The following is a 27543-nucleotide window of genomic DNA, read 5'->3' as shown; positions in this document are numbered from 1 at the left end:
GTTCCACCAATTGGTACCAAGCAATAAAGCATATTGGGGTCATTCTTGTTCAAACCAGCACAGTTGGCTTCTCCACTGGGCATTTTGAATGTTGATTGGTCTGGCCTCCGTGTTCCAATCACAGCTCCCTCCTATGGCACTAGAGAAACCTCCCAAGTGTGGCTATGGCTGGGACCAAGACAAGAAAGAGCTAAAAAACAAGGCAACAGCAGGAATCTGCTCTGCCCTGACCCTGAGTATCCCCTCCCCAAAGTTCTTTCCAGCCAATCCAGACCCCTCAAACACATTTTCTGTTTAGCTACACTACCTGTAGCATACACAGTGCCCTGAACTCACCTAGGGCACCAGGTGATGCCCAGTGTCAATAGCTCCCAAAGTGTGGACCTTCCCATACAGGAACTCAGAAGAACCCTCTACTAACTAAGCAAACATCTCCTATTAGTAATTTGTAATTAGAAACTGCCTTAGGCTGCAGGGAAATTTAGCTACATAATATGGAAGTATTTAATTACATGTATTTATTTATTTTGTGTGCATGCAAGTGGTGTGTGTGTGTGTGCGCGCACATGCATTTGTGTGCATACACATGTGTATTAGCATGCGGAGGTCAGAGGGGAACTTTTGGGAGTTGGTTCTCTCTTTCCACCAGAATTAGAACTCAGGTTGTCAGGCTTGGCATTACAGACTAGATGCCTTTGCGGGGAGTGTCAAACAACCCTTTCTGAGGGGTCAAATATCAGATATTTACACTACGATTCATAACAGCAGCAAAATTAGTTATGAAGTGGCAGTGAAGATGATTTTATGGTGGGGGTCACCACAACATGAGGAACTGTAGTAAAGGGTTGTTGTAGCATTAGGAAGGTTGAGAACCGCTGCTCTAAAATGAGGGACCACTGCTCTAGAATGAGGGACCACTACTCCAGAATGAAGAACCACCACTCTAGAGCGAGGGGCCACCACTCTAGAATGAGGGGGCCGCTGCTCTAGAGTGAGGGACTGCCTCTCTAAAAACGAGGGACCACTGCTCTAGAATAAGGGACCACTGATCTAGAGCTGAGGACCGCCACTATAGAATGAGGGACTGTCACTCTGGAATGAGGAGCCACTGCTCTAGGATGAGGACCCACTACTCTAAAATGAGAAACCACTGCTCTAGAATGGGGAGCTGCCACTATAGGGTGCGGGACCACTGCTCTAGAATGAGAAACCACTGCTCTAGAATGAGGGGCCACTGCTCTAGAATGAGGGGCTGCCACTCTAGAATGAGGGGCCACTGCTTTGGAATGAGGAACCACAGCTCTAGGATGAAGGGTTTAAAGAAAGCCCCTTTATTCTTTGTTGCTTTTTCTTCTCTTCAGTTCTTAAATCTTTGCTTTGTATTCCTGTAAACTTAAAAAAGAGAGAAAAACCAATCTTTCTTTTTGTAATGGAAAATTCCACTCAAACAGCGAGGTCAGGCAGCTTTCACCACAGTTTTATCTCACCATTTTTAAAAGGCAACTGGCTGTTTAAAAATCACTGACCTCTGGCACTGAAACTGACACAAAACTTCTTTTTATTGACTTAAAAAGTACTGTGGGAGAAAGTATCTGTGACAAGTGATTTTAAGGTACAAATTTATTATTAAAAAGAGTCTACACTGGGTCACTCTGTCCCCATAAAGCAGAATTGGACAGACCATCAAGTACTCAACCGCTCTGTGAACAAAACAAAATGAAACAAAGCCTACAGCTCTTAGTGATAAACCTTAAAAAAGGACTTAGGCGTCACATTCAGACACAACGTGAGAAGAATATAAAGCAAGCTCTTATTTGATATTAAATGTAAACGAGCAGAGTAGTTAAGGGTGTGCTGTGCAACAGAAAGATAATCCTTGGACCAGAATCTCAGCCGCTGGGTTCTCACTAGATTACAGCCCTGGGTTTGAGGATTTACAACACAAGAGATGAAAAAGAGGAGTGGCTGAATATAAATGCTGGTTCCCAGTCCTTTCCCTGATGTGTGGACATTCTACAGAGAAGGAGGCGGGAAGGAGATATGGATAAAAAGGGATCAGGGCCGGTATGGTGGCATCTGCTTGTAACAGTAGCAATTAGGGGGGAGAATGAATTCCAGGCCAGCCTGGGCTACACAGTGAGTTCCAGATAGCCTGGGCTACAGAGCAAGTCCTTGTCTCAAAAGAATTTATGTGTGTGTGTGTGTATTACACACATCATATATCATATAGATAATATATCCTATATCATATGTATCATGTATATCACATAGCACATATCATTCATATATACATATATATATATCACAAGATCAAGAAGTATGGGGAAATTAGTAAATACATAAAAAGAAACAAACAGGAAGCCATGAAGGGGAAGACTGAGGGTAGGCGAAACCTTAATTTGGCTACAAACTCTACTGACCGCAGGAGAAAGGAGAGCTGAATTGTTATGGAGCAGCAGAAGCAAAGGTATAATAAAGGTAATCCCAAGTTCTTTTAAAATTAAGTTTTAATCAAACTGTGTGTCTGGTTCATAACAAATAACTACACATAGGAGTGGAAAACAGTACATTGATAGGAAGATAGGCTTAGAGTTTTCTGGAGACATTTAAGACAGGGTTTCTCAATCTGTGGGTCACGACCCCTTTGGAGGTCAAACGACCCTTTCACAGGGGTCGTGTATCAGACACCATGCCTGTCGGATATTTATGTTATGACTCATAACAGTATCAAAATTACGTTTATGAGGTAGCAAATTTTTTTTTTTTTTGGTTTTTGGTCTTTTGAGACAGGGTTTCTTTGCAGCTTTGGAGCCTGTCCTGGAACTCTCTCTGTAGACCAGGCTGGCCTTGAACTCACAGAGATCTACCTGACTCTGTCTCCTGAGTGCTAGGACTAAAGGTATGTACCACCTCTGTCCACCCCAATGAAATAGTTTTATGGTTAGGGGTCACCTCAACATGAAGAACTGTACTAAGTAAGGGTCGCAGTGTTAGGAAGGTTGATAACCACTGATTTAGGGTAACCTACAAATATTTCACCAAACTGAGGAGAGCCATAACAACAATCATTAAAACCAAAAGCCAATCATCACCTCATGGGGTGGAGAAGCACAAAGTGCTAGCCAGCCAGGAAGAGCAGGCTACAGATATACATACAGACTCTTCTTAGACTATGAGGCTGAACCGCCGGGCCAGACACTGGGCCAAGGGCTTTACATGGATGCTCCCATCTATACGTTAACCAAACCGATTGAAGTTACGTTGCTTTTTTTTTTTTTTTTTTTTTTTGAGACAGGGTTTCTCTGTGGCTTTGGAGCCTGTCCTGGAACTAGCTCTGTAGACCAGGCTGGTCTTGAACTCACAAAGATTCTCCTGCCTCTGCCTCCCGAGTGCTGGGATTAAAGGCGTGCGCCACCACCTCCGGCAGTTACGTTGCTGATTCCTGAACTGCCGAGCCGAGAACCTGAGCCTAAACAGGTGAGTGCACAGCCAGTGTTCTTCATCTACCAAAGGAACAGCTCTGTTGATCCCTGACGGCCCTGGAGTCTGCCTCAGGGCGATGGGTGAGACTCTCTGAGAACATCACAGGAAGTCTGTGATAGCGTCAGGATTCAATACAGGTCTAAACCTAAAGCTAGACTGTCCCTTTCCATCCCTCCTTCAGCCTTCTCTCTGCCTTTGCATCGGTGATTTGCTAAGTCCACATTGGCTCAGCTGCGGTGGTAAGTACCATCGTACCACGATGGTTAAGACGATACCCTTTTCTGGTGAGCTCATCTATAGGATGCATTAAGAGCCGGCTACTCAGTGTGGTTCCCAGGGAGCAGTGGGAGCAGGATTAGATTTTACTGGACTCCAGACTTCCCGAAACAGAACCCGCACTTTAACCAGCAGCTCAGTGAAAAGTTTTCTGCACCCCGATATTAAGTCTCTCCACCCATGCAATAAATTAATAAGACCAAGTGTAATCCGAGCAAAGCAACTCCTGGGTGACGGGAGGGGCTCAGTGGCAGCTCTGTACACCGAGGAGGCGTGGTCTTGAGCAGCTTGGGGGAGGACTGCAGGGTGGCAGGGTTTAGAAAAGGAGAGGAGGGGCTGAGATGGAGCTTCCACCCAAACACACAAGTGTCTCACACATGTATGAAAGTGCCTTGATGGAGGTCTAATTGACTCTTTATAAGGCTAGCCGTCTGAAGCTTAAGCTTCTCACTATCGGGCAATACTTAGGGCACAAAAGAAACAACTGGCCTAGAATAACAGCGAGCATTTATTTGAATGCCTAAGCGGCTCTACTGTACGATTAATTAAACCTCAGAAATGATTCTTATTGTATCCGGGGAAGTGTCCAGACAAAGCTATGAACTGGATGATCTGTCAGCCAAGATCAGTACCATCTTCAGCGCTTTCTTTAGTCCCTACAAAGAGGCACTGGTGGGGAGACTTTCAGTGCTTGGGGAACTCTCTTCTCTTAGACGGATATAACTGGCCCCACCCTCCCACAAACGTGAGCTCACTACTGAAAGCGCTAAGGGCAGTCAGTCAGAGCTGGAACCAAGCAAAGATGACTGGAATACTCCAGGCATGGAACGCCGGTCACTCTGTGGGGCCTTCAATACAATTAGCTGTTTGTGTTTAACGTTTATTTACTTTTATTTGCCTCTTGCTGCCATATGGTGGGTTTAATTGTCAGAGCCAGAAATGAAGGAAGGGTTGGGGCTCTACTATACACAAAGTCCAGAGTTCAATTCTTAGGACCACCAAAACAAACAAAAACAAACAACAAAGCCAGGAATGAAGCAAGAATTCTGAATTATGTCCGTAAAGGAGAAGAAATAAAATGAGGTTTAAAAAAAATAAGAAAGAAATGCAAAGCACTGACTTTGAGAGGGACAAAAGTTCCATGAAATGTCAGCCAAAGCTCCCCCACACCAGCTTTGGGCTAGTCACCGTCTGTGGGGAAGTGAGCTCACCCCACAGGAGGCCCGAGTCTAGGCGAACAAGGACAAGGGGTGTTCCTTCCACCTACTGCAAATGACAATCACCTAAAAACCCATGCTCTGTAAGCAAACCTTATAAACCTCAAGGGCAGACTCCAGGCTGAGCTGTAAATGACTCACTTTTAAAGGCCTCAAGGTAACACCGCTGCCAGAAAAAGGCTTCCTTATAAAACCAAAATGGCCTCCTTACCACCGCTGGGTGGAGGTCAGTAGTGGCTCCAGACTGCTCAGGAGCACAGCGCACAAAAAACATGCCACTAGAAAAGCCCAGCACTGTATCCAACGCAGAAGGACAGAGGAAAGAGACAGATTTAAGTGGGTCAAGATGGCCCCTTGATTCACAGATTTTCTTCTCACTTGAAGATGTCTGCTTTCAGTGATGGTCTAAAGATTCACGGTGATATAAGTCAAACACTGAGAGTCAAGAAATAGAATCAAGGGCTGGGAGTTTGAAGTCAGCCTGGCTTACATAGAGAGTTCCAGCTACGTAGATAGACCATCTCAAAAATTCAAAATAACAGCAATAACAACAACATGGCAGTTATGAGGCTAGAGAAATGCTCTGTGCTGCTCTTCCGGAGTATCCAAGTTCAGTTCCCAGCTCTCATGTGAGGAGGCTCACAACTGCAGATAACTCTAGCTCCAGGAAACCTGACGTCCTCTTCTGGTCTCCACAGGCAACTGCACTCACAGGCACATTCTTCTACATACACATAATTAAAAAGAGATAGAAGCAACTCTTCATGATCACTCAAAAAAGGTGTAAGAAGTAAGTAAATTTGATTCCAATATAAAGAAATATCACTTAACACACTTAGATGGTAATGAAGAAGTGTCTATAGGGAGGCTTAACCTTCACTACAGGAAGGAAAGGGAACTGTCAATAAGGACAGTCCTGGGCTGGGCTTTCCAAGGCATGCTGCATCAGAATGAACTTCAGACTGTCAGAAATGATTCCTACAAAGACACTTGCTTGTGGCTAGGCGCTGACCCTCCTATCTCTGTCCCCTTGTGGCCTTAACAAAGTGTGCCCTTGAAGGCCTTATGATACACAGTCCTGCAGGATTGATAAGATGGCCCAGGGGTAAAAAGCACTGGCCACCAGACCTGGCCGCCTGAGTTTGATCCCTGGCACCCACGCATTAGAGAGAAAGAACCAGCTCCCACAGTTTGTCTGACATCACACATATCCAATTAAACTTTTTAAAAGGAGCCCCGCAAACCCTGCAGGCCCTACTCTCTCCCAGTGTTTTAGGAGATTGTCCCATTAATTCCTGCAAGGCAAGGCTTCCTGCTAAGGATCCATAAAATTCAGATTTTAAAAAGTCACTATATCCCAGGATGATCTCAAGTCATTTAAAAATCAAAAGAGTTAGTTCTACCCTGATAATTTAACAGTCTCAGACTGACCTGTACCAGGCCTGCCCCCTCCCCCACTAGTCCCTCCTCCCATCCTTTTTCTTTCTCCCTCATGGACTATTTCTCTCCCACAGTCTTTCACAGAGTCATTTGGACCTATCGATCATGATTATCATTTAAATTCCACACTTCAAATGCTATTCGGTACGATAGCTCCGTTGTAGTTTGCAGTCATCTGTAGAAAGACCACGCAAAGGCAGCTCGCAGTTTCCTGATTAAAATGTGTGGCAATGGTTATGGCGCACATATGGGTACGAGAGGTGATGAAATTCTATAGCCCAATTCACAGGCATAGAGTTTTGAGAAGTCTGGGCTGGTAGGGGTCCAACGTATTTATACATTTTTCTTAGGCTCAATTGAAAGACTCGAAAAGATGAATAAATTACTTCCTATTCCCCTCCTCTGCTATTCCAGGCTATGTCCGACAGATGTCACATAAGAAATTCAAATCGCATCTTCAAACGAAGCATAACTTTCGTAAATGAATAATTCACGGGAGTAACTGAAAACCTTTCCTTCCCTGGGCGCCACTTGCGGAAAAGGCCTCACCTATTTATCTGGCCGTTCTCCACCTCGGTGAAGTCGTTGGAGTCATTGCTGACGTTGTCGTCTTCGGGCACAGTCATGTTCTGCAGCTCCGTTAGCTCGAGGCCGCTTTTGAAATGCATCATATTCAGGGGTCTGCACTCCAACGGTCAGTCCAAACTTCCTCTGCTCTGAGGGGCTTCAGAAGCAGGAAGCAGCAAGTGTCGATGTTTGAGACCCCTAAAACAAAGCAAAATAAAGGATTGTTAAAAGGATGAAAGGCAGCCCTGTGGACCCACAAACCACTGTCAAAGGCAAACAGAAAAGTGAGCAAAGATGACACTTGCAGATGTTGCTACCAGGTGCATTAAAAACAAGTGTATCTCGTAATCTTATGTCTTTTACACATTTCCTCCATTTTCAACTATAAAGTAAGTCATGTACCATAATCTTTAGCTCACATTTATAGGAACCTCGTTAATGGCAGGCAAGACACACACTCTCTTTTATGAACCTGAGTTTAAAAATGAAAATGAAAGGCCAGCAAGACAGCTCAGGAGGTTGAGGCACTTGCTACCAAGCCAACCCCTTGCCTCCTTATTATAAGAAAAAGACAGGAATGTTATAATTGTAAGTAGGCTGTCCTGCCCTGTCACCTGGGTACCCTGTCCCTTTAAGAGACAAGCTCCACCCACTCCCAATCTTCCCCCTTCCCACTGAGGCAAGCTTTTCCCTTCTCTCTTCCTTTCTCTCTCTTGCAGTCTTCTTCTGAAGAGGCAGCCTCTACCTCCTCCCCCCTCCTCTTTCCTCTCTCTGTCTCTTCATCTCTCTCTCTTTCTCTCTCTTCCCCCCATAACCTCCTTACTCTTATACCCTCCCAATACCCACTAAATAAACTCTCCGTACCCAAGCTCCCTCTGCATGGAGTATCTATCGGGTGGGACCTGCCAGGGTCACCTGCGCCATAAATCACAACACCCATGACCCACAGGTGAAATGAAAAACTCATTTCACCAACAGCCTCTGACTTCCGAATGTGTGATGTGGTATACATGTCCCCCAACCACAAATAAACAGACGACTTAAAATTTAATAAATAATAATCGCGTGAACGTGATTTCAGTGATTTGTGACGTGCTCGCCCACAGGGCACAGAGGTACGGACTGCAGGCACAGGCATCTTCACCCCATGAAGCAGTCCCAGTAGCATGAGAATGCAAATCCTCAACACAGGGCACCACCGGGGATCGACCGACAACCTGAACCAATTTTATTTTGGAACTCAGCAAATAGTTGATACATCAACCGCGAGAGATTAAATCAATCTCCTCAATGAAATCACTCCATGTCAGGGAATTAAGGAATTAAAAACTCATAGTCAGAGGATTTTGGTTTTAATGCACCTGCTCGTCTATTTTCTCATCAGACAGGAAGGTCGATCAGAGGTCCTGCTTCCCTCCCACGGACGGCTGGGGCACAGGTCCTGAGGCGACACTGACATGTGGGAGAGTTTGGGGACACCGCATGGGAAGTCCAAAGGATGGACACGGAGGGGAATGAAACTTCAGCTCAGACGCAAGGCCACACCAGGGGCGGCGGCACAGGCCTGCTGGAGCGACAGTCTGCGCTTATACAGCAGGGATCTGCTTCCAAAGGGGGGTGGGAGCTACCAAAAGCTGGCTGCCTCGCTGGCTATTCTAAAGTGTCCTTCAAGGACATCTTGGAATGGCACAGAATGTCAAAATGGCAAACCCCTAGAAGGTAGTGCTAGCTGAGTACTTCTCTGTCTTCCTAACGCTGGAACACTTGAGTACAGCTCCTCGCGCCGTGCTGACTCCCAGCCGTAAAATCACTTCCTCGCTACTTTTATCACTGGAATTTTGGTAGTGTTGCGAATTGTAATGTAAATATCTGATACGCAGGATATCTGATATCCTGAAAGGGTCGTTCGCCTCCACCCCCCCCCCACACACACACAAGGTTGAGAACCACTGGACTGATGAAGAGCTACAGGCTGCCGAGCGAGGGAAATCAGTTCCCCAGGGACCTGGGTCGCCCTCCCCAGTCATTATCCAGTCCCCGTGGTCAGCCATGAACACACCCATATGAGCAGCACTGAATGGGCGTAGCAGGCTGTGTTTATACTTGCGTATATGTGTGTAACAGTAACAATTAAAGAGCTCATGAACTCGAGGAGTCAGGGACTCGGGAGGAGCTACCGGGAAGAGGGTAGGGTGGGCATTATGTAAACAACCATCATTCATGTATGAAACTCAAAAAATTGGATAAATTGTGAAAAAATAAAACTCAAGTTTAAAGAAAATACAAATACCCAAATTTTCTTTGTGGTATCTCCTGGAGAAGATCCGATGTATTGTCTGATCCTGAATACCAATATGACTGACCCAGTTAAGGGAGACCTGATACTCCTGTGCAGGTGTCCCGGCCGGCCGGCACACTCTCTGATGTCTAACGAACCCAGAGAAGTGCCCAGAATGATACAATCGGAGGTATAATCTCTTGGCACATGGAACCCACACAGTAATCCTTTTCCTTCCAGTCCCCCATCTAGATGGAAATTTCTCTGGTGTCAGGTGTTTAAACTCCCACAGCATAAGTATATTCTAATATCTAAGGTTCCAGGAGCCTCTCCCTCCCACTGCACGAGGCACCTCTGGGAAGCTAGAAAGGCAGAAGTGGGGAGCTGAGTCCAGCTCTGACCGTTTTGGGGGGTCTTCAAATAGTGACAATGGCCTCCCCTGTCTTCTCTGGGCAAAGCTGCCTTCATTCAAGTGGCTTAACCCCACTTTCACCTCTGGGCCTCCTCTAATTAAAACTGGCCTACAAAGCAGGTTGTGTAATTTCTAAACGCTTGACACTCACTCTTGCTTCTAAAACTATGTGATAGGCTGCTGACGTGAGGGGCGACAGGCCCGAGAGGGGATGATGGGGTCTCTAATCTGTTAAGTTTTTCTCTCTCCAAATCAGAAGGTAGTGGGGTACCAGGAAGGGAGTCTCTACGAGCAGATTAGTTTTTATTTTAGTAAGAGATTTGGTGTTTATTGTTTGAAGTCAATCGTTCATAATTCTGCGTGTGTGTGTGTGTATGCACGCATGTGCATGAATGCTATCTTAGTCAGGGCTTCTATTGCTAGAATAAAACACTATGACCATAAAGCAAGTTGGGGAAGGAAGGGTTTATTTGGCTTACACTTCCATATTGCTGTTCATCACTGAATGAAGTCAGGACAGGAACTCACACAGGGCAGAAACCTGGATGCAGGAACTGACACAGAGATCATGGAGGGGAGCTGCTTACTGGCTTGCTTTCCCATGGCTTGCTCAGCCTGCTTATAGAACTCAGGACCACCAGCCCAGGGGTGACACTACCTACCATGAGCTGGACCCTGCCTCCCCCACTGGTCACTAATCTGATGACTCTAGCTTGTGTCAAGTTGACACACAAAACCAGCCAGTATACAGTGTGTGTGTATGTGTGTGTGTGTGCCCGCGCACACGCGCGTTTAGTATACAAGCAGCATTAACTTATCATGTAGGGAAATGAAAACCACAAATGCAACCAAAACCCCACCCACTACACCTACGCAAACACCAGTCAGTACAAGTTCATCAAATAGGAAGTTGTCAAGTGCATAAACTAAGTCTCCTTGAAGCCTAACATGCTCTTGAAGGTGAAAACTGGAGAAGGAACAGAAACACCACCAAGTCCATCATGCCTCTTGTCCTGCTTGGGCTTTACTTGGGAAATCATTGATGCTCAAATTATCCTTATTTGAGAACTAAGTGATGATGAAGTTTTAAAAACGGGACCTGGGACAGTGTTATAGAGAAGTTATTTGGGCTGGACCATGAATCTTTCTTCCCTGAGAGGAATACACACTTGATGGAGAGCCTCTAGAACAAACATAAAAGAAATTCCGCCACCTAAAAATAGGCTGCTGAGACTCACCCACTTCCTCCTCCTCATTTTCATTCCTTTTTCTTTCTTGTCTCTTTTTCCATCTCTACCCCCGCAACTTCCCCTATGATTTAACACTGAAGACTTTAGATTGTTTTTAACCTACTTTTTTCACGGAGCACCAGACTGTAAGGGTTCTGAAGGACAGAAGTGTTTTTGCTATTTGTTCCGTTGACATGGCTCAGGAGTAAATCATGAGAACCCGAATTCAGACCCTACCAGTCCTCATGAAAAAGCTGTGCGCACTGTGTGTGTCTGTAACACCAGAGTTGGGGGTGTGGTGGGGACCGGTGGATCCCCAGAACTGGTGAGCTCCAGGTTCAGTGAGAGAATCTGCCTAAAAAAATAAAGTGGAAGAGATTGAGGAAGACATCCAAGGCTGACCTTTGACCTTCACATGCACGCGAGTGAGCATGAGCACATGTGCATCCATACTTGTGCACACACATGTACATGTATACACGTACACATAGACTGCATGCTTACACGCATATGCAAAACCAAAAGCCAGTGCCTTGCTGATCAATAATACAGGGTTTGTGAGAAACGCAGCTCTACAAAGGCGGGAAACACCTCTAAGGGTGACCTGCTGTCTCAGCAAGCAGGGATGTTGCTGTCAGGGAGTCACTGTGGGCTGTGCAGCCTTCTGAGGAGATGCTGCCCCTCACAAGGACACTCTCAGTAAATGAACCAAACAAAAGACGACTACAGGGCTGGAGAGATGGCTCAGTGGTTAAGAGCATTGCCTGCTCTTCCAAAGGTCCTGAGTTCAATTCCCAGCAACCACATGGTGGCTCACAACCATCTGTAATGGGGTCTGGTACCCTCTTCTGGCCTGCAGGCATACATGTAGACAAAATATTGTATACATAATAAATAAATATTTTAAAAAAAGACGACTACAAATGAAAATGTATACATTCAAGAAAACGAGAGATTTTCTTTCTTTTTGTTTTTTTATTTTCCGTTTTGTTTTTCGAGACTGGGTTTCTCTGTGTAGCCCTGGCTGTCCTGGAACTAGCTCTTGCAGACCAGGCTGGTGTTGAACTCATAGAGATCCACTTGCCTCTGCCTCCTGAGTGCTGGGATTAAAGGTGTGTGCTACCACTGCCCGGAGAGAGATTTTCTTCATGTGTGTTTTAGGTTTGCCTTTTTTTATTTTGCTTGCTTTGAGGCACAGCCTCATAGTCTAGGCTGCCTGAGGATGCCCTTGAATTTCAAAATCCTTCTACTTCTACCTTCCAAGTGCAGACTTTACACTTGGGCATCACCATGCTCGGCTTTGAATTTTTATTATATTCATTTTCATTTAAGATATAATTTTCTACCCAGAGTTCTATCAACAAACAAGTCTACATGATCACTGCTAATACCTGGTTAAATGGCTTGATGCTCAATGGTACCCAAAGATGCTCAACAGTGGCCAGTGTTGCCTAATGGTACCCAATGAAGCACAGGGGTGCCTAATGGTACCCAATGATGCCTAGTGGTACCCAATGGTACCCAATGATGCCCAGGGTGCCTAATGGTACCCAATGGTGCCCAATGGTACCCAATAGTACCCACTCTGTTACTGCTGATGCTCAGATGTTTGATGGAGAGATTGACAGGTAGAGATGAGACCTGAGCTGAGACTTCTTGGTAGAAGTAACACATGCTCAGACAATAGAGGTAGGATATATAGGTTGGATTTAAGAATCAAAAAATAATTATAGTTTCCCTGAATGAGAACTATCAGCATTAAGGTAGTAGCACACTCATGTAATTTGGAACTTGGGTGACTAAGACAGAAGGACAGTGAATTTATGAGACTAGTCTAGATTCTAGAGAGAGCCTTGGATTCAAAAGAAATGGTTAAAACAAAAACAAAACAAAACAAAACACCAGGGTCTGGAAAGATGACTCTGCCAATAAAGAGCTTGTTGCATGACCATGAGGACCCAAATTCAAGTCCCCAGTACCCAGGTGGAAGCCTAGCAGTTTGCCTGGTACCCCAGTATTGGGTCCAGGAGTTGAGGGAGAGGGAGGAAATGAATGTATCCTTGGGGCTCACCAGGCAGCCAGTCTAGTGGAAATAGTAAATTCTAGGTTCAGTGAGAAACCCTGTCTCAATTTATAAGAAGATGGGCCGGGCGGTGGTAACACACACCTTTAATCCCAGCACTCAAGAGGCAGAGGCAGAGGCAGAGGCAGGTGGATCTCTTTGCGTTCAAGGCCAGCTGGTCTACAAGAGCTAGTTCCAGGACAGGCTCCAAAGGTACAGAGAAACCCTGTCTCGAAGAAACAAAATAATAATAATAAAAGAAGTTGGCGCAAAGAGATAAAGTGGATCAAGGGTAAAGGCACTTAACACTGAAGCCCGATACTGCCTGGGCCCCACATGATGGAAGGAGAGAGCCAACTTCCGCAAGTTGTCTCACTGATGCCTACACGCTTGCTATGGCATGCGCACACAAACACGAACACACACACACAAACACACAAATAAGTAAATAAATACATTTATTATTTTTAAGAAATTATAAAGTGGAAAATGATTGAGGACAACACTTGATGTGAACTTTTGGCTTCTACATGCTTGTGCATATACAAGCACCTGTTCATGCATGTGCACGCCCGCACACACACACACAGCAATGATACAATTAATTAAATAAAAAACATCATATTAGGATCTTAACGTTACCCTAACTATGATTTCTACATCTCAACCTTTGAAATAATTACAAATCAGAGCTCACTCAGCAAAGGGGACTTTTGATTCTTACCCCAAGAATCCTCATCTTTGGGGCAAGAATTATTTATCTCCATACATCTTCGCACAGCACTAAAGTAAAATACATAAGACTGCACTGTGTTATGTATCAGGCGAGGGTATATACAAATAAACTCATCTGGCTTTTAAGTAATCCGGAACCTGTTTGGGTACACCAAGCCGTCCCACATAAGATGTTAGTACACCATAAAATGTTTTGCATGACAGAGATCAAACTAACAGAACAAAGACAAAATCCTGGAAGATTTCAGAAATATACATGTACATGTATTGTATGCACGAGGAAGGAATGAGTGAAGTAAAGAAGAAAAGGGAGGAGAGATAAATAGAAACTGGAGAAACCAGGACCTGAACTGTGTTTCTTAGACTGAGGGATGATGGTGAGGCACGACTTACACTGGCGACTGTACTAACGTGCTTAGAGCTAATATGAGGGGATGGATTTGGCTAACTCAGTATTAAAAGTGGTTGTGAGCTGCCTTGTGGGTGATGGAAATGGAACCTAGGTCCTCTGGAAGAACAGTCAGTGTTCTTAATTGCTGAGCCACCTCTCCAGCTCCTGTCGTCTCATTTTTATTATGAAGAATGAATATGATCGTGGGTATCCTAGTTCAACATCTGGTAGGCATCCTAGCTCAATACCTGGTAGGTATCCTAGCTCAATACCTGGTAGGTATCCTAGTAGAACACCTGGTAGGTGTCCTAGCTCAATACCTGGTAGGTATCCTAGCTCAACACCTGGTAGGCATCCTAGCTCAATACTTGGTAGGCATCCTAGCTCAACACCTGGAAGGCTTCCTAGCTCAATATCTGGTAGGTATCCTAGTAGAACACCTGGTAGGTGTCCTAGCTCAATACCTGGTAGGCATCCTAGCTCAACATCTGGTAGGCATCCTAACTCAACACCTGGTAGGCATCCTAGCTCAACACCTGGTAGGTATCCTAGCTCAACACCTGGTAGGTATCCTAGCTCAACACCTGGAAGGTATCCTAGCTCAACACCTGGAAGGCATCCTAGTTCAACACCTGGAAGGCTTCCTAGCTCAACACCTGGTAGGTATCATAGCTTAACACCTGGTCGGCATCCTAGCTCAATATCTGGTAGGTATCCTAACTCAACAGCTGGAATCAACTCTAACAGCTAACTAAGTCAGCAGTTTAAGGAAGTGTTAACCAACAGGACATGCCAATGGCTACCAAACACATGAAAAGTCCTCAGCACCGCTAATACCTGGGGCTGCAAACAGATCAAAACCACAGAGGAACTACAGCCTCCCACCCATCAGGACGGTGCTCAGCAAAGACTCAAGAGATAACACGTGTCAGTGAAGGTGTGGAGAAAGAGAGGCCTTGTACACGGTAGGTGGAAACTTACATCGCAATTCTAAAGAAATTAAAAATAGAACCACCATATGACCCAGCAAGCCTCTCCTGGGCACATACCCAAAGGAAATGAAGTCAACACTTCTTGAGGATCTCTGCACTCACGTGTTCTTTGCCACATTATTCTAATAGGCAAGACACCAAGACCAGGGATGTGTCTGCTGATGGGATGGAAGCAGAAACAGTAACACCACAAACAGGCAGACAGACAGACAGACAGTCAATGGTTTTATTCTTCCTGGATGTCTCTTCTCACCACCAGCTGAGCCTGTTTACACACGAGAGTCCCAGGTCTCTGCACTTACACTGTAAGTACACATATGCTAACATGGGTCTATTTCAAAAGGTCTCAGATAAGCTAAACAAGTTAACAATAATGCCATCTAATATGACCTCATAATATATAAATAACCCACCTTTTAGTTGGGTTATCTTATCTAAATGTAATAAGCCAAGGTTGTACTTAACAACGTCAACTATCACTGGGTAAATAAAACAAGAAAAAAATACAGTAGCTAGCCAACCTTAGTAACCACTACACACAGAATCTGATCACTATGAATCCAGAATAGGGGCACACTTTGTAATCTCAGCAGAGAGGCCAAACAGAGGATTGCTGCAAGTTTGGCTTATCTACATAATGAGTGAGCCCACCAAGTGCTATGTAGTGGATCATATCGCAAACAAAACAACAGCGAACAGACAAACAAGCAAACGGAAACAAAGATCTGGGGCTGAAGAGATGATCCAGCAGTTGAGAGCATTTTCTGCTCTAGCAGAGACTCCAAGTTTAGTTCCAAGTGCCTACACGGGAACACAGCTCCAAGGGATGCGACGCCCTCTTCTGGATTCCCAGGGCACTGCACTCATACATGCACACACCACACAAGACACATAATACACATAATTAAACAATAAAAATTTTTTTTATTAAAAAAAGAACCTCAAAGATTGAGGTTAGAGAACACAGGTTGCTCTTCCAGAGGTCCTGAGTTCAATTCCCAGCAACCACATGGTGGCTCACAGCCATCTGTAATGGGATCTGGTGCCCTCTTCTGTCCTGCAGACATGCATGCAGGAAGAATACTATATGCATAATAATTAAATAAATCATTTTGAACAACTTAATAGGGCAGGCAAGAAGGCTAGGTAGATTAATACGCTTACCCAGTCTAATGACCTGAGTTTGATGCCAGGATCTACATGGTGGAGGGGGAGAACTTCCTCTCAGAGGCTGACCTCTGACTCTTGAATACATGCCATAGCACCGCGCTGGGCACTGCGTCGTGTGTGCATACACATGCACGCTTTAAATATAAGCAAACAAATATCCAAGTATTACGATGCATATAATACTTCAATTAAAAGTTTAATGTTGACAATCAAAATCTTTACAACTTGAGATCCTTGGGAGACAGGCAACAACAAAAAGGGTCTTAGAGACCAAGACTGAGGGCCAGCGCATCTCAGAAGCAGGCATCCTCTCGTCTAAGGTGCCAGACCAGCCAACACCAATGGCTGGAGCTTTTCTCTGGCCTCCTAGCTTCTGTCCCACACACTCACCGTACCTGGCATGTAACCTGTCCAGAGCTGCTCTTTCCTTCCAACTTCTCTACTCCCCTAAAGCCATGTTTGACCAGCAAATTCTTGCTCCACCATAAACGAGCCATGTGACGCCAGGTCAAATCCTCTTGCCTCAGCTTCCCTATCTAGGAAAGACAGCACACGGCTACTCTGCCCATACAGTCATTGTCTTAGGGTTTCTGTTGCTGGGATTAAAACACCATGACCAAAAGCAACTTGGGGAGCAAAGGGTTTATTTCCGCATGCATATCCTGACCACAGTCCCTCATGAAGGAAAGTTGGGACAGAAAGTAAAGACAGGAACCTGGAGGCAGGAATCGAGCAGAAGTCACGGAGGAATTTACTGGCTTGCTTTCTCGACCTGCTTCCTTATATAACCCAGGACCACCAGTCCATGGGTGGTTGAGTCCTTCCACATTAATCAGGAAAACGCTCAAATGATCTAGAAAGAGCTCTTGTAGACCAGGCTGGCCTCGAACTCACAGAGATGGCCTATCTCAGCCTCCCAAGTGCTGGGATTAAAGGTGTGCGCCACCACCGCCCGGCTATAGGCCAGTGTTATGGAGGCCTTCCCAGACGACCACAGCTGTGCAGGCTGACTTACACCGGTGGGCACAATCAAAAGAGCCATGGTTTAGCCACACATCATAGTTACTCACAGTGCCTGCCTGAATCTGGCAAGCTAAAATGGCTTTCCTGGGCCTTCTTCCGCTGACTCGTGACCTCCCACCTTGCCCCTCACCGACTCCCTTCTTGCCTACTTTGAGATCCCTTACCAGCTGCCTTCCTCTACCTGCCCTAAGGTCAGGGGCAATTCTCTGGCTTTGTTCTTCCGGAGCTGCGATTCCAAACTCCCACCCAGTGTAAGGGTTCATCCCACAGGCATCTTTAGATCTCCTTTCCCAGTCTTTGATTCCTCTGCTGTCACACGGGATTTCCACTCCAGGCTCTACTGGATAACAGCCATGATGCGCAACACAAAATGTGTTGTTGTGAGAGTCGTGTGTGTGTGTGTGTGTGTATGTGTGTTCATCTGTAAAAAGAGAGGGTGAGGGAGGAGAGCAGGTCAGTCAGTTCCTTCCTGCTCAGAAATTTCCAATAAAATCTTTAAGTCTCTGGCTGCCTGATAGACCTGTCTGAAGCACGATTAATAAAAACTCAGAGAGAGAAATTGGGGTTCAACCCGAAAATCCAAAAAGCAAAACAGCCAGCCACTGGCTCTTAGCCGGATCTCAGTCCGAAATGGTGATCCTGCCTCCAGGAATCTCAGAATGAGACTGTGTCTGAGAGCTGTCTCCTCCTGTTTTATAATCCTTGCTAGGGCTGAGATTAAAGGTGTGTACCACTGGGATTAAAGGCATGCACCTCCCGGTTTCTATGGCAACCAGTGTGTGTCACCACTGCCTGGTCTGTAAGTTTGACCAGTGTGGCTGTTTTACTCTCTGATCCTCAGGCAGGTTTCATTTATTAAAACACAAGTGAAATGCCCCTACAGCTGTCCACACAGATGTTCGCTGTCACCACAGCTACTGCAGAACGGGATCTGAATCTATCACCTGACCTCAGCCAATCTTCCGACTCTTCCACTTCAACCAGCGGCTTCCCCTTAAGACAACCTATGGAAACAGTTGCCAGTCCTACCATTTTTCCTTCAAATGCCCCACCTTTTCCCTCCATTCCTTACAGCTGCACAACCCTAACCCTCCCACCTTCCCTTCCGTGCCACCTCTGGGGCCCTCCGCTCTCCCAACTGTAGGAAAGGATTCTTCCAGGAAACATTTGCCTTGCAGCTTTCTCGTCCCCCACGACCAATAGTGACAGTTCCAAATGTGTACAGACACGGTTCCTGGAGCCTAGAGTTCGAAGCCGCACTTGCTCCTTGCTTCCCCTTCCACTGCACTGGGACTCGGCATCTCTGCAGGGGCTCCCATGCAGTTCTCACTGGGTCCTGGCCACACTCCCCACTTTCCGTCATGCCTGTACAAACTCAAACAGGATTTGGTTTTCAATATCAAACCAACCTCCTCTAGTGACCAAGCTGTGGTTATTTATTTGTGGTGAATTCACACATGCCTGCTATGAGGATTACTCACTGGCTTAGATCAAGGACTCAAATATTTTAATAATGTTTTGTTGTTGTTGTTGTTTTTCAATTGCAGTTTAATGGGGGAGAGATATCAAGGTAACAGATCTCACAGGAACATAGCATAGAACATATTCACTAACATTCAAGATGATGGAAATTTTTTTTTGTTTTTTTTTTTTTTTTTTGCTAAATCTGCAGATAGAGTGATCCTGACAAGCATGATTCTCCAGAAAGGAGACAAAAACAAGACCATGAAGTGGCACAGACAGGTCCGCTTCACCTTCATGAACCTGCACACAATTTCCTTCCCATTGAATCTGGGTAGGAAAAATACATTAAAACCATTGAAAGCAGCCTAGTCGAAGGTATTCTGATCATATCCTGACACTGAGCTGCCATGTTTAAGACAGTCTGTGCTGTTTCTAAAAGTCCAGAGGAGAAATACTATCAAAGCTGTCTGTCTCAAGCAGAAGCAATTTTGCCTATCAGGAGATATTTGACAAAGTCTGGAGATGTCTCTGGTTATAACATACAAGGGGCCTTTGCAGGCTTCCAGGAGAGTAGACCAGGCTGGAAAGGCACTAAACCTCCATGGCAAAGGGAAATGGGATCAGGCTCAAAATGGCAGCGTGCTGATGAAGTATCAACTCAGTGTTAAAGAAGGCTCACCCAGACAGAGACCCAAATTGGAACACCAGACTGAAATCCCAAGGTCCAAATCAGGAGCAGAAGGAGAGAGAGCACGAGCAAGGAACTCAGGACCGCGAGGGGTGCACTCACATACTGAGACATTGGGGATGTTCTATCGGGAACTCAACAAGGCCAGCTGGACTGGGTCTGAAAAAGCATGGGATAAAACCTGACTCGCTGAACATAGCGGACAATGAGGACCGCTGAGAAGTCAAGATCAATGACACTGGGTTTTGATCCTACTGCACGTACTGGCTTTGGGGGAGCCTAGGCAGTTTGGATGCTCACCTTACTAGACCTGGAAGGAGGTGGGTGGTCCTTGGACTTCCCACAAGGCAGGGAACCCTGATTGCTCTTTGGGCTGATGAGGGAGGGGGACTGAATTGGGGGGAGGATATGGGAGGCAGTGGAGGGGAGGAGGCAGAAATCTTTAATAAATAAATAAATAAATAAATAAATAAATAAATAAGAAGGCTCACCCACAACAAGCCCTGCCAGTCACTGGGGACAGACTTCATACTACACCCTGTCCTATCCAGGGTGCCCCAGGACCTGTCCCTACTGCTCCACTATTCTGTGACTGTTCAGGTTATCACCCAAGTTCCTGCTGTCACTGTGCCCAAGCTATGGTATCTGTGAATTAATATCCATATTTACATGTTTCAAAATGGCACTGATTTCTCTGAGATACAAACTTCAGAAGTCAAGTCAACATATAACACTGGATAGAGGAAAACAGATTCTGTATTACTGTAAAATAATAATAATAACAATCAATATGTGAAGCTTTTTTTTTAATGAGAACACTGGTGTGAACAGTAATACAACTCCCCTTAACTGACAATGGATTTCTAAAACTACTACAAAACATAAGGAGTCAAAACCAACTTGGAACACTCTAAAGCAAAGCGTGACTTTCTACACGTGTGTGTTTTGTTGTGTTTCTATTTCTGGTCACAGACCAACCTTGTACTAAGAGCAGTGGGCAGTAAGTGTGCTGTATTTAACCCCGAGTTGAGCTCCGACCCATCAAGTCCTGATGAAATGCCCAATACAAATGCAGAGGGATTAAAAGCACCACAGAGTAGCCCGTGAAAAGTGGATTATTTTGACAAAGATACCTTTAAATATGGACTTCAATTTGAAAAGAGGAAGAAGTCCCCAAGACACTTTGCCATTCAAAAACCACAGGATGGTGCAGAATGCGAAAGATCCCTTTTTCTCTCTCCAGGTCTCTGGAGGTGGAAAGAACTGACATTCTTTCAAGCTCTCTCCCAGTTCTCAGACCTCTGGTTGATCTGGCTGTTTACAGGTTACTTTAACTAAGCAGATGATCCCAAGGAGACTCTTCTCAACAGCTGACCCAAGACTAGTTGGTGTCATTCCGGCTGGACGTGGGAACCAACCAGGAAACTTAAGAAAAGAAAATCAAAGATCAAGAGTGACCTCATGCCCCACGGATCTAGGATGGGATCCGTGTGTATTTTAAGTGTTCTCCAGGGAGTCTACTGGGAAGTCACCCTTCACATCTACGGCTGGAGAAGAAAGGCTGAGATCAAATGAAGCTCGTGTGTGTGTCCGGGCAGGCAAGGCAGATGAGCCACACAGCCCTGGCTCACAGAACTGGAAAACACCGGTCTAATTCACATCTCTCCAACCAGCAGCAGGGACAAAGCCGGTCTTTAGCGTTTTGTTTAGTGAGACAGGGTCTTATTGCGTAGCTTTGGCTGGCCTAGAACTCACTACCTAGGCTGGGTTGGACACAAACTCACAGAGATCCGCCCACTTCTGCCTCCAGAGTTCTGGAACTGAAGGCATGCCCCACCACACCCGTTGACATCTTTAAAAAGGAATGCTGGAAATCCATGTGTGACGTGACATCCTAATTTTTTTTAATCCAGGAACTCAGCCCAAATCATTTTAAAAGTATAACTCACACAAACCACGCCCACAAGCACTCATCAGTTTGCAATTACAACAGAAACGACTGTGACTTAGGGCCTACTTTCCTCAGTTCTGTCCTCCCACACCCCAGGCCACCACCGATCCCTTTCCTTTCCCTCTCCAGCCCACCTTCGTCACTGCAAGAGACGGAAACTGAGAGGCTCATGTCACGTCTTCACGTGATCCTGGCCTTCTCGCTGGAAGGGCCTCCAGGCCTGGGAATAATACAGGCCACGCATTGTAACCTGAGGTCCCATGATGTCAGCAACTGGGTGGTTTGGTAAAATCGAGGGGAAAAGCCAGGCAAGCTCATAGCTTCACACTGCTAAGACTTCAGCAGGCGACACAGACATACCATCTCTGATGCTCGGTTTGCGAGCTCTGCTCTAATCTTAAAAACCGCTCCAGAATCTCCCCTCACGCTTCCGTGTCTCCTGCCTGATCTATCTTTGGAGACAGAGTCAACGCGTCGGGAGATTTTTCAAAGACACAGGTTGAATCAACCGTGGAGCTGGGCTGAGAACCACTAAGATTAGTAGTGAACACAGACTAGATAGTCCTGGCATGGCTGACTCTCGTTGCATCTTCACAGCTCTGGATGGGGACTGAGTTGCCCCCAGTCACTGCCACCTCGCTCACCTCGCTCACTGTGCTACGACTCCACCCCACCCCAGGCCATCGGACTTCTTTGAATTTCTCTGACATTAATGACAAGCTTGAAACCCATAATCGGCAGAAAACCAATAGCCAGGCCATCAAACAGTACCAATAAGAATGTGTGAGCAACCTCATCTCCACCATCTTGATTAAGTCTCTAGGGTAACTCAATAACTACCACCGCTATCATCCCCATTTAATAAATGAGGGGGGAATCCTGAACCTCAGAAAAATTCAACAATTTGCACCAAGTTCCCTAGACCATTAAGTTGCAGGCTGGCATGCAGATTAGCGGCTAAGCCTTACCGCCTACCTCCCACTTTATGCAAATGTCACGGAAGGAGGTCACCTAGCTCTTCTAAGGGGCAGAAAAATAGCACCCCGACAGGCTGTCACAAATACACAGAATTTCTAGTCTGGAAGCTACATAGCCACTGAGGCAGAAGAGTACCTAGGGGTAAGGTGGGTCTGCACTGTGCCCTGGGAATAAAGAGAATATCATTTGGGAGAGATGGAAAGAGGTGAGGGGTCAGACTGGGACGGTTCTGGGCACCTGGCAAAGGAATTCAGACTTTATTTGCAGGGAAGTGGGGACTCGATGGAGATCAAGCGCCTTACAAGATGTGAACAATTTTAAAGACAGTAAAATGTAAGATTCATGGAAGTGCCCAGATTGAGCTAGGGTGGCGGCGTTGAGTATGGACAGGAACAACTGGGCAGCTGTTACATTGCCTCAGCTGACCCCTTCTCTCTTAATCATGCTCACATCTTCCTCCCGCACCCATGGGCACTCAAGGCCTCTCCCATCTCGCAGTTCCTGCGCCCTAAGAATCTGCTCAATGGGCTTGCACACTTACAGCAAAATGACAAGCGAGGGGCAGTTGCCATGATCCGATTACCGCTCAAAAGTGGGGACTGGTAAAATCAAGAAAAGCAGAAAGACGGCAAGGTTTCGACTTAAAAGGGATGGGTTGCGGGGTAGGAAAAGGAGAGATGATCTGTGGCATCGTGGGTATCCCAAAGGGCTGGGAGAGCTGCCTGGCCAAGGTCACAATCCAGCAAGCATTTATTAACTAATCCCTGTATCTCTGGCACTAGAGAGGGAAAAAATGAGCTGAGCACTGTAACAGATGCCAGGCTTAAGACCGCTGCTCCCCTCATCATAGGCTTATCAGTTCAAGAAGCAAGGTAAAACTGTCCCTAAGCAGCAAAAGTTTAAGGATTACAAAGTATCTTTCGATCTACCTACCTATCTGCTGAATTATAGTCAACCGCGGCACAGTCAGCATTTCTTCTGGAAGTCTTCCCCTAATTATTCAGACAGAGGATCTTTTCTCCTCATCAAGGGAGAAAAACACGTGTCTTACACAACCCCTCCTAATGGGTGGCCTTATCTTAAGCATCCTCAGGTCTCATGATCCTCCTGTCTCATTTCTTCACGGTCTGAACACCTGGCATTTCTGAATGCATTCATCCATAGCCTGTTTCCTGGTGAGAATGGACATGGCAAAGGAGCCGGAACTTGATCTGATTAGTCGCTGCCTGCTACACAGCACCCGTTAAATTCACAGCACCCAGTTTAAAAAAAAAATAAGAAAGAACAAGAAATAAAAAAACGCCCTGTTAAGATTAATACCTCATCAAACTAGGCCGCTTTTCCCTTGCTTTCAGCCACACACTGAGGATTAAGTGACTGAATGGCAAAGTCATTTAAGTCATTTGAAGGCAGAGGTGGGGAGGCCATACCAGATCGGTGGGGTGACGAGACTTGCCGGTTTCTTATAGGGTGAGTTATTTGACAATGAGGCCAGCCAGCTCAGGTTTTATTTCCGTTGCCCTTCTGACGTCAGAAAAAGCACGAGTTGCAGCACTGTTTCTTCTATCAAGGTGACAAATTACAGCCTTGCAGGCCCTGCATTCCGCAAACCATACATTTATTTCCCCCTCTCTATAATATGCTTTATAAGTTTAAAAAAAATCATGCGGAGGTGTCAAATCTTGCAAATGCATACCGTTTCCTAGCGGTGGTTCGTTTCCTCTCTTCCACGTACAATACCGTCTATCCGTCTGAGTCTAGTACGCAAGCCCCAAAGCCAGTGTGTTTTCCACCGATGGAACAGGCTAGCGAAAGCCCGGGTCTACACCGCAGAGCAAGACACAAAGGGATGGAGTAAGCGCCACCTTCCTCGGCCCGAGGCAGCTTGTGAAAGGCAGTCCACGGCGTGACGCGCTTACCGCGAAATTCCTTTTGCCGCCATATGCACTCGTGTCTGGTGCGAGCACAGTTGGGCCGAAACCCAGTGGCGAGCGATGCGCCGGCAACCGCTCGCTGTTTGCTAGGGTGCGGAAGAGCCCCGCGCCCGGAGCCGGGCTGTCTGGTGGGTGAGGGCGAGCCACACGAGATCTCGGGAGCGTTCTCCTCCCCGCGTGGAGCCGGCCAGTTGAAAAGCTTTTTGCCGCAATGTTTGGGGCCAGGTGCGGGGGAGGGGAGACCAGGGCACCCGGCTCCGGGTCCTGCGCAAGCAGTGGCCTTTTGTTCTCCCGCCCCAGTGGACTGGGCTCGCAAAGGAAGTAGCCTATCACCGGCTCTTCATTCTGGAAAGAACCTCCAGGGCGGGAGAGGAAAGTGAGTCACTGCCAGCATCCTCCTACTAATCCCAGCCGATACAGGGGCCGAGCCCGTGGAGGTGCAGCAAACGTGCACCTGTTTACGGCGCTGGGCAGCCGCGCTGAGACTCCGCTGCCCTGCCAGTCCCGAGATGTAGTCTGCCTCACTCCTCGGTGTACCTCCTGTCCCTCACACTGCATACTTGGTCCCTAAACCTGGAAAATGGAACCAGATCTGGTGCCACACTCCACAACCATGAAAACAAGTCCAAAAAGTCAGCCACGGTGTGCGACGGTACAATCTGGGGTCCCTACGTTCCGGGAAAGACACCGGGCTCAGCCTTCGTGAAAGGCAGCACCGCGCTCTGCCCGGGTCCAGGAGACATGGAGGCTGTCCGCATTGCCGCCTCCCCTTCCCTCCACGGCCGCCGCTCCCACTGCCCTCCGAACGCACCTTACCTTGAGAAATAAAAGGGAAAGGCGCCGCCAAAGTGTCCGCCCTTCCAGGCCGTCCCCGGCAGTTAGATGTCCTTTGTGTCAAGGTCTAGCTAGGGAAAAGGTGGCCCCTCGTCAGCAACGCTGGGCGGGGAGGATCCGCGTGGCGGGTTTAGGAGGCTGGCCGGGTTTGCCCGCGACCTTCAGGCAGAGTGGCGTGGCCGCAGCTCTCCCGGCTCTCCTCCTCCCGGGGCTGATTGCATCAGAGTTCCCCCCCACCCACACTCTGCCCGCCAACCTCACACTTACATCCACACGCCCGGCGCGGAGGGGCTCCAGCCTGACTCATTGGCTACCACGGGGCGCGTCGCCCTTTTTGCTTCTGCAGTTTGGGGACAGGAGCGCGGCCTTTCAGACCATCATCTCTCCCTGCCCGTGCGCCCACGGAGCTGAGCTGCTTGCGGCGGAACGATGTGGGTCACATGCCGCTGGTCGCTGCACCTTCGTGTTTCTCTCCCAGGCTGTAGGACAGCGAGGCGACCCCGGTTGGCGGAGACCGAGCATCCAGGAAGCGCTGTGCGAGCGGATGCATGAGCAGCGCACAGATGCTGCCGGAGCAAGGAGGCTGCGCGCCGCCCAACACCTGCCCGCGCCCTCCCGGGGGCTCAGCTGGGGCCACAGCTGCCGCACCCGCACCCTCCGGGTTGGAGGTGGAGCGGATCCCTCGCCCAGGCGGTGGCAGGGGGGCTGTCTCTTGGGGTACGCCAGGGCCGCAGCGAGCGGAGTTGCATTGTGGGAAGGGTGCAGCGTGAGGGTAGCCCCGCGACCCTGAGGCGGGCTATGGGACGCTGGGAGACCTTTGGAAACCTGGTGTCCCGAGCCAGCGGGCTAAGGTGCCTCCCCTCCCACTACGACACCTGCAGTCCTCCTAGAACAGAGCTGGGGACCCCCTTGGGGCGCTGGGTGTGACAATGACCCAAGGGGTCTGCGCCAATGGCCCTGATGCCTCAGCCACGTGACTCTACCCTTGGTGGGCCGGGGAAGGGGAACAGGGTGCAAGCCGCAGCAGTCTCGGGTTCTTCTTCTTGCCCTCTTCTTTGTCTGAGGTGCAACCCCTTACTGACTAGGCACTGGCAGGCACAGTCGCTTCTCCTTAAAATGGCGACAGGAAATCCCACCTGCGAGCCAGCCAATGAGACCACCACCACCACTGAGCCTGCCGGGTGGAAGCCTGAGCCCCTCTCACACGGAAGGATCCTGTTACCGGTTTGCTCAGAGATTCCCCAGTCTGACCATTAATAAATTTTAACAAAGAAGAGGTTTTTATTCAGACACGGGCTCGGGGTCGGGATTCCCGAATGCAGCACATGGCCACCTCAGCCAGGGGTTTATAAAGGCAAAGAGGACAAAGTTACAATTTGTTCTCCTGCAAGCTTGTTTACATAGATGCAGAACCAGCAGGGAAAAAAATTAACCCTTAACAGCCCTTAACATTTGACGGTCTAGCTTTACTTTATACTTCTCTCAAACACAGAGATTTTAAACTTTTAGACAGAAAGTTAGCCATCAACATAACGTTAGCCATTACAGCTCCATCTTTCTGTTCCATCAAAACAAGAAAACGGCGGTTGAATCATAATTTAAAAATGAGTCTACCTGGAGCTTTCCTAACGCATGAGTCACGGCTGGTTTGCAACGGTTACAGATTTTCAGTTTTCACTGGAAAAATGTGAAGACAACCAAGATTTAAGCTCCTTAGTGACGAAAATTCTTGCTCCCTTCCAATGGCCGTGGTTAGTTACTTGGCTTCCAGAGAAGCAACTGGGAGGCGTGTTCTTTATTATGCCTGAAAACTGAAAGGTCATTGCAAACAGAAGGGCAGCCCAGCCCAGAACAGGGTAGTTTCTTCTGCATACACAGCGTCTTTAACCTGCCCCACTTTGGTCCTGTTGCTGCTTCTTCAGATGCAAAACTTAGCCATCACATTAATAATCTGCAAGTTTACACAAAGGTTGAAAGTGGTAGTTTTAAGTTACGGTTGTAGCTTTGAGGAAATTAGACTGAGTAGGTAAACTGAGGCTCAGCTCAATAAGCCTGTTGAAAGGTGTACATTGTTAAAGGAAGGTCTACACTCGTTTGGGTCTCAGAGATTCTGATCTCAAGACTCTTAGCTCAGGTTTTTTTCACTCATTCATTTATTTTTTAAAAATACAACACAATAAAATATAATAGGATAAAACAAAGCCTACCACTTTGGAGTTGGACAAGACAAAGAGAAGGAAAAGAGTCTAAAGAAGGCACAGGAGTCAGAGACTCTCTTGTTCACACTCAGGGATCGCACAAATCTTTACACTGGAAGCTGTAATATATATGCAGAGGTGTATCAGGCTTTTTCTTTTGATCCAAAACCAGCTCCCAAATCATGACGCAGAGACTTAGTTTTGAATGCTTGACCTAGTTT

General features: G+C 46.9%; 1 protein-coding gene across 1 annotated transcript in view; it reads right to left on the bottom strand.

Moving 5' to 3' along the window:
* Window positions 1–25314, bottom strand: part of Slc38a1 (solute carrier family 38 member 1) — a 72810-nt gene extending 47496 nt beyond the window's left edge. The window contains exons 1-2 of the mRNA XM_050131285.1: window positions 25107–25314; window positions 6966–7181 (exon numbers count right to left, since the gene is read on the bottom strand). Coding sequence (XP_049987242.1) covers window positions 6966–7087 — 122 coding nt within the window. The 5' untranslated portion in view covers window positions 7088–7181; window positions 25107–25314. The remainder of the gene's footprint in view (window positions 1–6965; window positions 7182–25106) is intronic.
* Window positions 25315–27543: the final 2229 nt, after the last annotated feature.

This window comes from Alexandromys fortis, unplaced genomic scaffold (genome assembly GCF_014885135.2).
Source record: "Alexandromys fortis isolate MF-2015 unplaced genomic scaffold, M_Fortis_MF-2015_v1.1 scaffold_28, whole genome shotgun sequence".
In the NCBI taxonomy this organism is placed as follows: Eukaryota; Metazoa; Chordata; class Mammalia; order Rodentia; family Cricetidae; genus Alexandromys; species Alexandromys fortis.
Note: the sequence above shows the minus strand (reverse complement) of the source record. Positions and strands in the feature narration are given on the sequence as shown.